At 61.7% G+C, this 15274-nt stretch overlaps 4 protein-coding genes across 4 annotated transcripts; 2 read left to right on the top strand and 2 right to left on the bottom strand.

Annotated features, from left to right (window-relative positions):
* Nucleotides 1-1923: 1923 nt before the first annotated feature.
* LOC131589791 (basic salivary proline-rich protein 4-like) lies at nucleotides 1924-7458 on the top strand. Its single transcript, XM_058859569.1, has 7 exons — nucleotides 1924-1986; nucleotides 3021-3103; nucleotides 4490-4622; nucleotides 5475-5632; nucleotides 6901-6962; nucleotides 7061-7148; nucleotides 7390-7458. The coding sequence occupies exons 1-7, from the start codon at nucleotides 1980-1982 to the stop codon at nucleotides 7456-7458; spliced, it is 600 nt and encodes a 199-aa protein (XP_058715552.1). The 5' UTR covers nucleotides 1924-1979.
* A 113-nt stretch (nucleotides 7459-7571) lies between these two features.
* On the bottom strand, nucleotides 7572-9527 carry LOC131589790 (pro-resilin-like). Its single transcript, XM_058859568.1, has 5 exons — nucleotides 9519-9527; nucleotides 9165-9284; nucleotides 8925-9044; nucleotides 7766-8724; nucleotides 7572-7593 (listed from the first exon to the last, which is right to left on the bottom strand). The coding sequence occupies exons 1-5, from the start codon at nucleotides 9525-9527 to the stop codon at nucleotides 7572-7574; spliced, it is 1230 nt and encodes a 409-aa protein (XP_058715551.1).
* On the top strand, nucleotides 9115-10762 carry LOC131589934 (myeloid-associated differentiation marker homolog). Its single transcript, XM_058859767.1, has 2 exons — nucleotides 9115-9254; nucleotides 9869-10762. Exon 2 carries the CDS (start codon nucleotides 9877-9879, stop codon nucleotides 10744-10746), a length of 870 nt encoding a protein of 289 aa, XP_058715750.1. The 5' UTR covers nucleotides 9115-9254; nucleotides 9869-9876; the 3' UTR covers nucleotides 10747-10762.
* Nucleotides 10763-12061: 1299 nt separating this feature from the next.
* RPL28 (ribosomal protein L28) lies at nucleotides 12062-14124 on the bottom strand. The gene is made up of 5 exons (XM_058859668.1): nucleotides 14040-14124; nucleotides 13787-13872; nucleotides 12842-12965; nucleotides 12624-12742; nucleotides 12062-12181 (listed from the first exon to the last, which is right to left on the bottom strand). Exons 2-5 carry the CDS (start codon nucleotides 13865-13867, stop codon nucleotides 12092-12094), a joined length of 414 nt encoding a protein of 137 aa, XP_058715651.1. The 5' UTR covers nucleotides 13868-13872; nucleotides 14040-14124; the 3' UTR covers nucleotides 12062-12091.
* Between the last annotated feature and the right edge of the window lie 1150 nt (nucleotides 14125-15274).

The following is a 15274-nucleotide window of genomic DNA, read 5'->3' as shown; positions in this document are numbered from 1 at the left end:
GGAACCCCCCCCAAAAACCCCCCGGAACCCCCCACAAACCCCAAATCCCCCCCAAAATCCCCCTGGATCCCCCCAAAACCCCCCTGGAACCCCCCAGAATCCCCTGGAACACCCCCAAAACCCCCAGAACTCCCCAAAATCCCCCCTGGATCAAAATCCCCCCTGGAACTCCCAAAATTCCCCAGAAACCCCCAAAAACCCCCAAATCCCCCGAAACCCCCCAGAATCCCCTGGAACCCCCCAAATCCCCCAGAACTCCCCAAAATCCCCCCTGGAACTCCCAAAATTCCCCAGAAACCCCCCAAAAACCCCCAAATTCCCCTGAAACCCCCCAAAATCCCCCCTGGAACACCCAAAATTCCCCAGAAACCCCCCAAAATCCCCCAAATCCCCCTGAAACCCCCCAGAATCCCCTGGAACACCCCCAAAATCCCCCAGAACCCCCCAAAATCCCCCCTGGAACTCCCAAAATTCCCCAGAAACCCCCCAAAAACCCCCGAATCCCCCTGAAACCCCCCAGAATCCCCTGGAACCCCCACAAAACCCCCCAAATCCCCCAGAACTCCCCAAAATCCCCCCTGGAACTCCCAAAATTCCCCAGAAACCCCCCAAAAAACCCCAAAATCCCCCCCAAAATCCCCCAGAATCCCCCCTGGAACTCCCAAAATTCCCCAGAAACCCCCCAAAAACCCCCAAATCCCCCCCAAAATCCCCCCCAGGACCCCCCTGAGCTCCCCTTGACGCCCCCAACACCCCCAAAACCCCTGAGCTCCCCCAAACCCCCCCCAAATCCCGGGGTTCCCCTGATCCCCCCGTGTCCCCCCAGGGCTCCCCGGGTTTCCCGGGGGTCTCGGGGTTCCCGGGTTTCCCGGGGGTCTCGGGGTTCCCGGGTTTCCCGGGGGTCTCGGGGTTCCCGGGGGTCTCGGGGGTCCCGGGGGTCCCGGGGGGCTCAGGACGAGCCCGAGCGGCTCCGGCTCCGGGAGCAGCAGCGGCGCCTCCGGAGCTTCGTGGCCACCAAGGAGAGAGCCCGGCCCCGGCCCGGTACCGGCGGGGTTTGGGGGGGGTTGGGAATGTCTGGGGGTGTTTGGGGGGTGTTTGGGAATGTCTGAGGGTGTCTGGGGGTGTTTGGGGGTACCTGGGGGGTGTCTGGGGGTGTCTGAGGGGGTGTCTGAGGGTGTCTGGGGGTGTTTCGGGGTGTTTCGGGGTGTCTGGGGGTGTCTGGGGGTGTCTGAGGGGGCACCTGGGGGTGTTTGGGGGTACCTGGGGGTTGTCTGGGGGGTGTCTGGGGGGTGTTTGGGGGTGTCTGGGGGGCACCTGGAGGTACCTGAGGGTGTTTGGGGGTGTCTTGGGGGTGTCTGGGGGGTACCTGGGGGTGTTTGGGGGGTGTCTGGGGGTGTCTGGGGGACACCTGGAGGTGTTTGGGGGTGTTTGGGGGTGTCTGGGAGCATCTGGGGGTACCTGGGGGGTGTCTGGGGGGCACTTGGGGGGCACCTGGGGGTGTTTGGGGGTGTTTGGGGGTACCTGGAGGTGTCTGGGGGTACCTGGGGGGCAGCTGGGAGCACCCCAGACCCGTTCTGGGTGACATGGGTGGGGTTTGGGGGTCCTTGGGTGCCCTGGGTTGAGGATTTGGGAGTCCCCGGGTGCCTCGGGGAGGATTTTGGGGGTCCCCGGGTGCCTTGAGGGGGGTTTGGGGGTCCCCAGGTGCCCCCCCAGACCCCCTGGATCTCTCGGGGAGGATTTTGGGGGTCCTTGGGTGCCTTGGGTTGGGGATTTGGGGGTCCCTGGCTCTCTTGGGGAGGATTTTGGGGGTCCCCAGGTGCCCCCCCAGACCTGTCCCCTCCCCGTGTCCCCCCAGCCCGGCCCCACCTGCGCACCTGGGACCCCCCAAAAACCCCCCGGACCCCCCCGAGGGGATGGGGGAGGGGCTGGAGCCCCCCAAAAATGAGGAGGAGGAGGAGGAGGAGGAGGAGGAGACCTGGATGGACGGTGAGAGGGGTCCTGGGGGGTTTGGGGGGTCCCGGGGGAGTCCCGGGGGGGTTTGGGGGTGCAGGGAGGGTCTCAGAGGGGTCCCCATGTTGAATTTTGGGGTGCACCTGGGGTCTCGGGAGGGTTCCCAGGGTGATTTTTGGGGTGCAGAGGGGTCCCATGATGGATTTTGGGGTTCGGGGAGGGGTCTCAGTGGGATTCCCACGGTGATTTGGGGGGGTTGGGGGGTTCCCGGGGTGATTTTTGGGGTTCCCAGGGTGGTTTTTGGGGTTCAGGAGGGTCTCAGGAGGGTTCCCAGTGTGAATTTTGGGGTCCAGGGGGGTTCCCAGGGTGATTTTGGGGTTCCCATGGTGATTTTGTGATTTTTGGGGTTCCCATGGTGATTTTTGGGGTCCAGGAGGGTTCCCAGGGTGATTTTGGGGTTCCCAGGGTGATTCTGGGGTTCCCAGGGTGATTTTTGGGGTTCAGGAGGGTGATTTTGGGGTTCCCAGGGTGATTTTTGGGGTTCCCGGGGTGATTCTGGGGTTCCCAGGGTGATTTTTGGGGTTCAGGAGGGTCTCAGGAGGGTTCCCAGGGTGATTTTTGGGGTTCCCGGGGTGATTTTGGGGTTCCCCGGTGATTTTTGGGGTTCAGGAGGGTCTCAGGAGGGTTCCCGGGGTGATTTTGGGGTTCCCGGGGTGATTTTTGGGGTCCAGGAGGGTCTCAGGAGGGTTCCCAGGGTGATTTTTGGGGTTCCCAGGGTGATTTTGTGGTTCCCAGGGTGATTTTGGGGTTCCCAGGGTGATTTTTGGGGTTCCCAGGGTGATTTTGGGGTTCCCGGGGTGATTTTTGGGGTTTAGGGGGGTTCCCAGGGTGATTTTGGGGTTCCCGGGGTGATTTTTGGGGTTCCCAGGGTGATTTTTGGGGTTCCCGGGGTGATTTTTGGGGTTCCCAGGGTGATTTTGGGGTTCCCGGGTGATTTTTGGGGTTCCCAGGGTGATTTTTGGGGTTCCCGGGGTGATTTTTGGGGTTCCCGGGTGATTTTTGGGGTGCAGGGGACGCTGAGAGCTTCTCGCAGTTCCTGCTGCTGACGGAGCAGCACCGGCAGCTTCAGGAGCTGCAGCAGCAGCTGGAGCAGGTGGGACCCCCCAAAAACCCCTCCCGACACCCCCAAATCCCCTGGGACCCCCCAAAAACCCCCAAACCCCTCCCGCAGGGACCCCAAAACCTCCCCCAGCCTCACTTTGGGGGGATTCCCTGCGTTTTTGGGGCTTTTTCTGGGGCGTTCTTGGCGTTTTTTGGGAGTTTTGGGGGCGATTTTGGGGATTTTGGGGGGATTTTGGGGGTTTTGGGCTGATTTTGGGAGCTTTTGGGGATGTCAAAACCGATTTTGGACAGTTTTGGGGTGATTTTAAAGGATTTTTAGGCGATTTTAGTGGGTTTTGGGATTTTTTTTATAGTGAGTTTTTGGCGGCTTTCAAGTTTTTCGGGGCGATTTTGGGGACTTTTAAGGCGATTTTGGGGGTACCAAAGCCGATTTTAGGGTTTTTTGGGAGCTTTTGGGGATGTCAAAACCGATTTTGGACAGTTTTGGGGTGATTTTAAAGGATTTTTGAGTAATTTTAATGGGTTTTTGGGGCAATTTTGGTTTTTTTTGTAGTGAGTTTTTGGCGGTTTTCAAGTTTTTCGGGGCGATTTTGGGGACTTTTAAGGCGATTTTGGGGGTACCAAAGCCGATTTTAGGGTTTTTTGGGAGCTTTTTAGGATGCTCGAGCCGATTTTGGACAGTTCTGGGGTGATTTTAAAGGATTTTTGAGTAATTTTAATGGGTTTTTGGGGCAATTTTGGTTTTTTCTGTAGTGAGTTTTTACCGGTTTTCAGGTTTTTCGGGGCGATTTTGGGGACTTTTAAGGCGATTTTGGGGGTACCAAAGCCGATTTTAGGGTTTTTTGGGAGCTTTTGAGGATGCTCGAGCCGATTTTGGACAGTTCTGGGGTGATTTTAAAGGATTTTTGGGCGATTTTAGTGGGTTTTTGGGGCGATTTGGGGGTTTTTTTGTAGTGAGTTTTTGGCGGCTTTTAAGGATTTTTGGGGCGATTTGGGGGGATTTTAAGGCGATTTTGGGGGTACCAAAGCTGATTTTAGGGTTTTTTGGGAGCTTTTGGGGATGCTCGAGCCGATTTTGGACAGTTTTGGGGTGATTTCGCAGTTTTTTGGGGCGATTTTGGTGTTTTTTGGGGCGTTTTTCGGCATGCCAAACCCGATTTTGGGTTGATTTTGGGCGCATTTTGAAGGTTTTGAGGGGCGAATTCTTCAGACAATTTTGATATTTTTGGGGTTGCCGAATCCGATTCTGGGGGTTTTGGGACGATTCTTGACTTTTTTTGATGCGGTTTTTGGGGGGGCGGTGCCGAAATCGATTTTGGGGTGATTTCCGGTTATTTCTGGAGCGATTCTCGGGGTGATTTTCCTGCGGATTTTGGGAATTTGGGACTTTTTACCCCCCCCAAATTCTCTTCCGCAGCTCCGGGCGGCCGTGGCAGCAGCAGAGACCCCCGAGGAGACGGGGGGACCCCCGGGGGACCCCGAATTTGAGGTGCAGGAGCTGCGGGAGCAGGAACGGAGGGGCAGGGAAGAGCTGGAGGAGCTCAGGACAGGTCCGGGGGGGACCCCGAAACTGCAGGGGGGGACCCCAGAGGGTTGGGGAGGGTATGAAGGGGTTAATCGGGGTCTGGGGGGGCAAATTTGGGGTCTGGGGGGGGAAAATTTGGGGTCTGGGGGGGCAAATTTGGGGTCTGGGGGGGGAAATTTGGGGTCTGGGGGGGGAAATTTGGGGTCTGGGGGGGTTAAATTTGGGGTCTGGGGGGTAAAATTTGGGGTCTGGGGGGCAAATTTGGGGTCTGGGGGGGAAATTTGGGGTCTGGGGGGCAATTTGGGGTCTGGGGGGTTAAATTTGGGGTCTGGGGGGGAAAATTTGGGGTCTGGGGGGGGAAATTTGGGGTCTGGGGGGGAAATTTGGGGTCTGGGGGAGAAATTTGGGGTCTGGGGGGGCAATTTGGGGTCTGGGGGGGGAAATTTGGGGTCTGGGGGGGCAATTTGGGGTCTGGGGGGGGAATTTGGGGTCTGGGGGGGAAATTTGGGGTCTGGGGGAGAAATTTGGGGTCTGGGGGGGCAATTTGGGGTCTGGGGGGGGAAATTTGGGGTCTGGGGGGGGAAATTTGGGGTCTGGGGGGAAATTTGGGGTCTGGGGGGGAAATTTGGGGTCTGGGGGAGAAATTTGGGGTCTGGAGGGGGGCAATTTGGGGTCTGGGGGAGAAATTTGGGGTCTGGAGGGGGAAATTTGGGGTCTGGGGGGGCAATTTGGGCTCTGGGGGTTCATTTTGGGCTCCTGCAGGGATATTTGGGGGGGCTCTGAAGGGTTTATTTGTGATTTGGGGGGGTCCTGAGGGTGTAATTTGGGGTCTGGGGGGGGTGGGGTCTGTGAAGCTGAGGTTTTGGGGTCCCCCCAGGGCTGGAGGCGCTGCTGGCCGAGCTGGAGGAGGGGCAGGGGGACCCCGAGCCCCCCCAGGACCCCCCAGGGGACCCCCCAGGGGACCCCCTGTGGGAGCAGCTGCGGCGCCTGGAAATGGGGGTGACCCGGCTGCTGCTGAGGGACCCCCAAACACCGGTGAGGGGAGCTCGGGGGGTTTGGGGGGGATTTGGGGGGATCTGGGGGGGCTTCAGAGGGGATTTGGGGTCCTGAGGGGGGTTTGGGGGGATTTGGGGGGGTTCTAGGGGGGGCTTCAGAGGGGATTTGGGGGGTTTGGGGGGGCTTCAGAGGGGATTTGGGGTCCTGAGGGGGGTTTGGGAGGATTTGGGGGGGGTCTTGGGGGTCTTCAGAGGGGATTTGGGGGGGATTTGGGGGGTTTGGGGGGGCTTCAGAGGGGATTTGGGGTCCTGAGGGGGGTTTGGGAGGATTTGGGGGGGGTCTTGGGGGTCTTCAGAGGGGATTTGGGGGGGATTTGGGGGATTTGGGGGGGCTTCAGAGGGGATTTGGGGTCCTGGGGGGGTTTGGGGGGGATTTGGGGGGATCTGGGGGGGCTTCAGAGGGGATTTGGGGTCCTGAGGGGGGTTTGGGGGGTTCTAGGGGGGCTTCAGAGGGGATTTGGGGTCCTGAGGGGGGTTTGGGAGGATTTGGGGGGGGTCTTGGGGGTCTTCAGAGGGGATTTGGGGGGGATTTGGGGGATTTGGGGGGGCTTCAGAGGGGATTTGGGGTCCTGGGGGGGTTTGGGGGGGATTTGGGGGGATCTGGGGGGGCTTCAGAGGGGATTTGGGGTCCTGAGGGGGGTTTGGGGGGTTCTAGGGGGGCTTCAGAGGGGATTTGGGGTCCTGAGGGGGATTTGGGGGGGCTTCAGAGGGGATTTGGGGTCCTGGGGGGGTTTGGGGGGGATTTGGGGGGGCTTCAGAGGGGATTTGGGGTCCTGAGGGGGATTTGGGGGGATTTGGGGGGGCTTCAGAGGGGATTTGGGGTCCTGAGGGGGATTTGGGGGGGCTCTTGGGGGTCTTCAGAGGGGATTTGGGGTCCTGAGGGGGATTTGGGGGGATTTGGGGGGGCTTCAGAGGGGATTTGGGGTCCTGAGGGGGGTTTGGGGGGGATTTGGGGGGTTCTAGGGGGGGCTTCAGAGGGGATTTGGGGTCCTGAGGGGGATTTGGGGGGTTTGGGGGGGCTTCAGAGGGGATTTGGGGTCCTGAGGGGGATTTGGGGGGATCTGGGGGGGCTTCAGAGGGGATTTGGGGTCCTGAGGGGGATTTGGGGGGGATTTGGGGGGGCTTCAGAGGGGATTTGGGGTCCTGAGGGGGATTTGGGGGGGATCTGGGGGGGCTTCAGAGGGGATTTGGGGTCCTGGAGGGGTTTGGGGGGGATTAATTTGGGTTTGGGGTCCTCGCTGCTCCCAGGTCCTGGCAGGGAACGAGGCCGTTTGGAGCCGACCCCCCCCTCCACGCCCCCCCAGCCCCAGGTGAGACCCCCCCCAAACCCCCCCCGTGACCCCCAGAGCCCCCCCCGGCAGTGAGGGGGGGGTCTCAGCACCCATGGGTGCCCCCCACACCCCCCCAGGGAGGAGCCCCCGGCCGGGGAGGAAGAGGAGGAGGAGGGCGAGAGACCCCTGAGCCCCGGCGAGCTGCGGGAGAGGGTCCTGAGAGAGGTGGGGACAGGGGTGGGGGTCCCGAGACCATGGGTGGGGGGTCCCAGACCATGGGTGGGGGGTCCCAGACTCATTGAGGGGGGGTCCCAGACCCATGGGTGGGGGTTCCGGACCATGGGTGGGGGTCCCGGGACCTAAGTGGGGGGTCCCAGACCATGGGTGGGGGGTCCTGGGACATGGGTGGGGGGTCCCAGCCCCACGATTGGGGGTCCCCCCCCCTTTATTCCCGTTATTCCCAAAGGTGCTGAGCCGCGAGGGACCCCTCCCCACCCCCCGCTTGGATTTGGGGGTGGTCCCGAGACCCCCCTGAGCCCGCCCCGCCCCCACCGGACCCCGTCGGGGTCCCCCCACCCACCTTCCTGTCCCCTCCCCCACCCCGTTGCCACGGAAACCGGATAAATATTTGGTTCGCTCGCGGTCGCGTTACCCCCGGCAACGACCAAAACTTCCCAAAACAGCCCAAAACGGCCCAAAACGGCCCAAAACGAGCCTCGGGGGGAGGGGGAAGGGGGGGAGGGGTGGGGGCACCGCCCTTTGCCCCCCCCCCCGTGTCACCCACCCACGGGTTGGGGACACACGTGGGTGCCCCTCCCCCCCCCCGGGGACACCCCAGGGACCCCCCCAGAGCCCCCCCCCGGGCGTGGTGATGCCCTGACGTCATTCCCCGGGACCCCCTGACGTCACACCCTGGCCACGCCCCGGTGGGCACCGCCCGGAGTGACACGGCTGGGACCGGCCCGGCGGAGAGACCCGAACCCGCCCGAGGGGACCCGAACCGCTCCGGACACACCCGAACCGTCCCGAACCGCGAGCGTCCCGCACGAGGGGATCCGAACCCGCTCGGGAGGACCCGAACCGTCCCGAACCGCGAGCGTCCCGCACGAGGGGACCCGAACCCGCTCGGGAGGACCCGAACCCTCCTGAGGGGACCCGAACCTCCCTGAGGGGACCCGAAACTCCCTGAGGGAAACCGAACCTCCCTGAAGGGATCCGAGCCCGCCTGAGGGGACCCGAGCCCGCCTGAGGGGATCCGAGCCCTCCTGAAGGGATCCGAACCTCCCTGAGGGAACCCGAACCCTCCTGAAGGGATCCGAGCCCGCCTGAGCGGATCCGAACCTCCCTGAGGGAACCCAAACTTCCCTGAGGGGACCCAAACCCTCCTGAAGGGATCTGAACCCGCCTGAGGGAACCCAAACTTCCCTGAAGGGATTCGAACCCTCCTGAAGGGATCCGAGCCTGCCTGAGGGGATCCGAGCCCGCCTGAGGGAACCCGAACCCTCCTGAGGGGACCCGAGCCCGCCTGACGGGATCCGAGCCCTCCTGAAGGGATCCGAGCCTGCCTGAGGGGATCAGAACCCGCCTGAGGGGATCCGAACCCGCCTGAGGGGTCCCGAACCTCCCTGAGGGGACCCGAACTCGCCTGAGGGGATCCGAACCTCCCTGAGGGGACCCGAACCCTCCTGAAGGGACCCGAGCCCGCCTGAGGGGATCCGAGCCCTCCTGAAGGGATCCGAACTCGCCTGAGGGGACCCGAGCCCGCCTGAGGGGACCCGAACCCTCCTGAGGGGACCCGAACCTCCCTGAGGGGACCCGAACCCTCCTGAAGGGATCCGAGCCCGCCTGAGGGGATCCGAACCTCCCTGAGGGAACCCAAACTTCCCTGAGGGGACCCAAACCCTCCTGAAGGGATCTGAACCCGCCTGAAGGGATCCGAGCCTGCCTGAGGGGATCAGAACCCGCCTGAGGGGACCCGAGCCCGCCTGAGGGGTCCCGAACCTCCCTGAGGGGATCCGAGCCCGCCTGAGGGGACCCGAACCCGCTCGGGGGGACCCGAACCCGTCTGAGGGGATCCGAACCCGCCTGAGGGAAGCCGAGCCCGCCTGAAGGGATCCGAGCCTGCCTGAGGGGATCCGAACCCGCCTGAGGGGATCCGAACCCGTCTGAGGGGATCCGAACCCGCCTGAGGGGACCCGAACCTCCCTGAGGGGACCCGAGCCCGCCTGAGGGGACCCGAACCCATCTGAGGGGATCCGAACCCGTGTGGGGGAAACCGAACTCGGCCCAGAACCCACCCGAACTCGCCCGGGAAAACCCGAACCCGCTCGGGTGAGTGCCGGGACCCTCGCTGGGGTCTTGCTGTGGGGAAGGGGGACACAGGGTGGGGGGTCCTGGGGTGCCCCAGCCCAGCCCCCTCCCCCGGACCCTTGGGGTCCCCTCTGGGGTCTCCCCCGGGATCCCGGGACCTCCCCCCGCTCTTCACCCACAGGATGTGACCAGCGCCCAGCCTGGGGGGGGGCGGAGGGAGGAGGAGGAGGAGGAGGAGGAAGATTCTCCAAAGCCTTATATGGGCACAGCCCTGAGCGCCCCCACCCCCGGCATGCCTGGGACCCCCTCCTGGTGACCCCCGGCATTCCCGGGATCCCCAGGAGGCAGGGAATCCCCCAGTGACCCCGACAGCCCCATTTCTCCACAGCCCCTGCTGTGCCGCCCGTGTCCCCTCAGTAGCCTCAAGGCCCCCCGGGACCCCCTCCTGGTGACCCCCGGCATTCCCGGGATCCCCCGAACACAGAGAATCCCCCCCCACCCAGCACCCCAATAACCCAAATTCCTCCCCAGCCTCTGGGATGCCCCTGCTGTGCTGCTCTCTGCCAATATCCCCAAGCCCCCCCAGCAGCCCCCAGCCCCAATACCCCTCTGATGACCCCCCCATCTCTCCGCAGCCCCCAGGATGCCCCCTCCGTGCCGCCCCCCGTCCCCTCTCCGCTGTGTCCAGGCTCTCAGCGCCCTCCTGGCGCTGGCGCTGGCAGCAGCCCCCGGCTATTGGAACCCTGGCGAGGGGGACGGCTGCTTGTCCGCCTGGGCCTTGTCCTTCGTCTTCACCCTCCTCCTCCTCCTCAACGACGCCTTCCGCCGCCCGCCGCCCCGCCGCGACCTGCCGCTGGCCCTGGCCACCGCCGCCGCCATGGCTTGTGCCACCGCCACCGTCCTGTGGCCGCTGGGCCACCTCCGGGGACAGGAGGGTGGCCACGGCCGCCCCCGCGCCCTCCGCGCCGCCGCCACGGCCGCTTCGGCCATCGCCACGCTGGCCTACGCCGCCGAGGTGACCCGCGACCGGGCGAGGCCCGGCGAGGCCGCCCCGTACCTGGCCACCCCCTCGGGGCTGCTCAAGGTGGCCGAAGCCTTCCTCGCCCTCCTCCTCCTCGGGCTGTCGGCCGAGCTGGGCGCGGCGTCGGGGCCCGCGGCCCTGCGCTGGTGCCTGGGCATCTACTGCGTGTCCTTCGTGCTGGGGGTGCTGCTGGTCGGGGGGTGCCTGCTGGGCTGGGGCTGGTGCGGATGGATGCGGGACCCCGAGGGGCTGCGCTGGGGGCTGGGGGTCTACGCGGGGCTGGGGGTGGTGGCCTACGGGGCGGCCACGGTGCTGTGGGCGCTCTACAGCTTCTCGGACGACATGGGGGGCCAGTCCCGGAGACCCTACGGCTGTCCCGCTACCTGCTCCTGGGACAGGAGGGTGCTGGTGGCCGTGCTCAGCGGCCTCAACCTGGTGGCGTTCGGGGTGGATTTGGGGCAGACGGGCAGGTTGGTGCTGTTGAGGGCCTGAGGGGGCACTCCCAGCTCAGTGGGGGGTGGGTGGGTGGGTGGGTGGGGGGGTCTTGGGGGCGAGTCAGAACCTTAATGAGGGTCTGGGGTCTCCCTCAGGTTGGGATCAGGGCCTTTATGGGGGTCTGGGTGCTCTGCTGGGGTGGGGTCAGGCTCACAAAGGGGTCCTGGATCCTCTACGGGGCAGAACCTAAGAGGGGTCTGGGGTCCCTTTCTGGCATCCCAATGGGGGTCTTGGGGACCCCCTGAGGGGGTGGGGGACCCTGACTGGGGTCTGGTGTCCCCTCACCCCCAACTGGGGTCCTGGATCCTCTATAGGGCAGCACCGAACCCCTCATGGGGGTCTGGGGGTCACCCCAGGGTGGGATCTGGGTGCTTCGAGAGTCTGGGGTCCCCCCTTGAGATGGAGCCTCTAATGCCAGCCTTGGGTCCTCTGTGGGGCAGGGTCTGGCTCTAAATGGGGTCAGGGTCCCCCCAGGGGGACACCGGGATCCTAATGGGGGTCTGGGGTGGGCTCAGGTGCCCAAACCTGTCCTGGATCCTCTGTGGGGCAGGAGCCTCACCCTGAAATGGGATCAAGTGCCTGAGGGATCCCTCCCCATGGGATATCGGGATCACCAGGGGGTCTTGGGGAGGGGGACACCGCTGAGGCCTTAATTTGGGGGGTTTGGGGGGAGTGCAGTATTATTAAAGGGACGTTTCTGCTTCTTAATGAGTGGCTGAGTGTCTGCAAGGGGACGTGGCGGGGGCAGAGGGTGGGGAAATGGGTGGGAAACGGGAAAAGGGGGGGAATGTGAGGGGAAAAGGGGGAAATGAGAGGAAAAGGGGGAAATGAGGGAAATGTGAGGGGAAAAGGGTGGGAAATATGAGGGGAAAAGGGTGGGAAATGTGACAGGAAAAGGGAAATGTGAAGGGAAAAGGGAAATGTGAGGGGAAAAGGGAGGGAAATGTGAAGGGAAAAGGGAAATGTGAGGGGAAAAGGGAGGGAAATGTGAGGGGAAAAGGGAGGGAAATGTGAGGGGAAAAGAGAGGGAATGTGAGGGGAAAAGGGTGGGAAATGTGAGGGAAAAAGGGAAATGTGAGGGGAAAAGGGAGGGAAATGTGAGGGGAGAAAAGAGCAGGAAAACGTGAGGGGACAAAAAGGGCGGGAAAACGTGAGGGGGAGAAAAGGGCGGGAAAACGTGAGGGGAGAAAAGGAGCAGGAAGCGTGAGGGAGAAGAAAGGTAGGAAATGGGGGAAAAATGGGGGGAAATGCAGGCAAAGTCCCCCTCAATTCCTCAGGTTCCCCTCCCCGAAATGAAGCACAGACTCTGGGCGTTGCTCAGACACTTTATTTATGACGGGGCTCACGGGGCCTTGGCCGCCCTCACCCTCTTCTTCCTCACCACCACCGGCTTCTGGCTGCGCAGGATGGCGCTGGCCCGGCGCAGAGCGGCCTGGAGGGAACAAAAACGGGGGCTTAGCACCCCAAAAATAACCAGGAACCCCGGGAATGGAGGGGAGCACGCCCAAAATCATCCCTCTGAGCTTCCAGTGGAAGTCTGGGGACCACCCCTCGGTTTTGGGGATCCCCCTCAGAGCTCCATGGAAACCCCAAAGAGGATTTTAAAGTCCCTCCTTTGTTTTTGAGTGGTGTTTGGAACCCCACCCAATTTTGGTGCCAATTCCTGCCTCACCTTGTGACCCTCCCAGGGGAACAACCACAAATTTTGGCATCTCCAGTTTTGGGATAATCCCCAAATTTCCAGAGAACCACAAGATTCTCCCTCTTGGCAGCATTCCCGCTCTCCCACGGGTTTCCCAAGCCCAATTTCACCATCCTCCCGCCGTTTTTTTTTGGGGTTCCTCCTCGGTTTTCCCCCAAATTTTGGGGCTCACCATGCGCAGGTCCCTCCTGTATCTGTTCTTGCTGATCAGGTGCCGCAGGCTCCGCAGGGAGCCCCGGGCGTCGCGCCGGATCCGCACGCGGACGTACGACGTGGCCGGTTTGCGCTGGCCTGCGGGACAAAAAAAACCCCCAAAAAATAAGATTTTTAGGGACAAAATCCTCCAAAAATTTGTTTTTTTATTCTATTTTTGGAGGGGGATTCACCCACCTGCACGTTTCTTGAGGACCACCACGATCCCCTTCCCATCCGGCGCCGGCTCCACGCCCACGGTTTTGCGGTGGATCAATCCGTTGTAGCGGAAAGAATTCCTGGCCTTGAGGTTGTTGGGCTCCTGGAGAGGATTTTTTTATTTTGGGAGGGGGGTGATGGTGAGGGGGATTTTTTAGGGAGATTTTAAAATTTTAAAAATTTCTGGGGAGGGTCTGGACGGGCCGCAAGGATTTGGAAGGGAGCACAAAATGTTTGGGTGGAGGGCGATAAATGGGATTTTGGGATGGTCTGGGGGCGTCCCTGACAATTTGTAGGGAATTCCCAAAAATTTGGGAGGTTTGGGGGGAGAGGCAGAGTAGAAGTTGTGATTTTGGGTTTTTTTCGGGTGTGCTGAAGCTGATTTTGAGGGCTTTTGGAGCAATTTTGGGGGGTTTTGGGGCAATTTTGAGGGCTTTTGGAGCAATTTTGAGGGCTTTTGGAGCAATTTTGGGGGGTTTTGGGGCAATTTTGAAGGCTTTTGGGGCAGTTTTGAAGGCTTTTGGGGCAGTTCTGGGGGTGCCAAAGATACGTTCTGGAGATTTGACCCATCCAGGGGTGAACTGCACAACCAGGGGAGTGTCACATTATTCATCCAGGCCCAAAACTGCCCGAAATCGCCTTCGGCATCCCCAAAACCCCAAAAAAATCGTCCCCAAAAATCTTCTCGAACCTCCCGAGGGGTTTGGCGTGGGCTCAGAGGATTTGAGGGCGTCCCGAAGCGTTTGGGGGAACCTCAAATATCTGAGGAGGGCCCTCTTCGGGCGCTAATGGAGGTTTATTGAATGCTTAAATCGTCTCTTTGCGGTTTTTGGGGGGGTTAAAAGCCGCATTTTGAGGTTTGAGGGCTCACTGAGGGTCCCCAACGCCGTTCCCCGCTCCCCCTGCCGCTTTCCCCGCACTGACGGTGCTGTAGGTCTGGTTGTTCCTCTTCAGCAGGAAACTGGAGCAATTCCGCACCACCATCCACTGCAAATGGGCCGACATGGCGCCTGCGGGCACCGGAGAGCCGCCTCAGCGCCTGCCGCCATACCGGGGCCCGTTCCCCGCTCCATCCCGCCTTCCCCCCGCCCTTAGGAACCCTCCTCCGGCATAGGGACCCTTCCCCGGTATCAAAAATCCCCCAGGGGCCGCCCCAAAGCGGAGCCCCACGCGGTACCTCCGCTCCCTTCGGCCGCCGGAAACGGAAAGAGCGACGGGAGCCCCGGCAAGCTCCGCCCCCTCGCTGAGCTCCGCCCCCCTTCGGCAATCTCCGCTCGGCTTCGGCAATCTCCGCCTCTCTCTCGGATCTCTCCACCGACACTCGGATATTTCCGTCAGTGCTCGTCAATCGGAATTTCCGTGTTCTTTCGGGATTTTCCGGAGCTTTTCGGCAGTGTCCGCCGCCGCCTCGGAGAGGCGTTCGGGTTCTTTCGGCCCCGTGCGGGAGCTTACGGAAAATGGCGGGAAACGTGAGGGGAGAAAAAGGGCGGGAAGCGTGAGGGGAAAACTGTGGGAAAGGTGAGGGGAAAAGGCTGGGAAAATGAGCGGAGAAGGTTGGCAAACGTGAGGGGAAAACTGTGAGAAAAGTGAGGGTTAAAAAGCTGGAAAAACGAGGGGGAAAGTGTGGGAAACCTGAGGGAGAAGAGGGTGGGAAACGTGAGGGGAAAACTGGGAGAGGTGAGGGGAAAACTGGGAAAGCTGAGGGGAAAAAGGCTGGAAAAATGAGGGGAGAACGGTGGGAATCGTGAGGGGGGAAAAAGGGCGGGAAATATGAGGGGACAAAAAAAGGGCGGGAAACGTGAGGGGACAAAAAAAGGGCGGGAAACATGAGGGGGCCACACCTGGAGCAGCGCTTGCAGGTGAGGCCGTACCTGAGGGGGGTTTTGGGAGTCCTGGGGGAATTTGGGGGGTCCCCGGGGGGTTTTGGGGGGGGGTCTTCCCACAGCAATCGGGTGGTAGTGGTTGCTGTACTGGGTTGTACTGGTTTATACCGGTTTGTAGGGGGTTGTACTGGTTTATACTGGCGAAGCGTGGTTAAAAGGGGTTGTACCGGTGCAGACTAGGCCGCACCGGTTTGAACAGCGTTAGTTGGAGTTACACCGAGTTGTATTTTTTTATACTGGGTTATACTGGTTTATACTGGCGAAGCGTGGTTGAAGGGGGTTGTACTGGTGCGGACGGGGCCATACTGGTTTAAACCACCTTAGATCAATTTATAGCGGGTGATATTTCTTTATACTGGTTTATACTGGTTTGTACTGGGCCTGTGAGAACAGGACGTCCATCCCCCCACCGTGGAAACCTGAACACCCCCCAAAAATGGGAAACCCCGACCTCGTCCTGGGTTTGGGGGAGGCGCAGGTTTTGGGGGGGATTTGGGGTTTTTGGGGGATTTGGGGTCCCCAGTTTGGG

The sequence above is a fragment of the Poecile atricapillus genome, chromosome 30 (assembly GCF_030490865.1).
Source record: "Poecile atricapillus isolate bPoeAtr1 chromosome 30, bPoeAtr1.hap1, whole genome shotgun sequence".
Classification (NCBI taxonomy): Eukaryota; Metazoa; Chordata; class Aves; order Passeriformes; family Paridae; genus Poecile; species Poecile atricapillus.
Note: the sequence above shows the minus strand (reverse complement) of the source record. Positions and strands in the feature narration are given on the sequence as shown.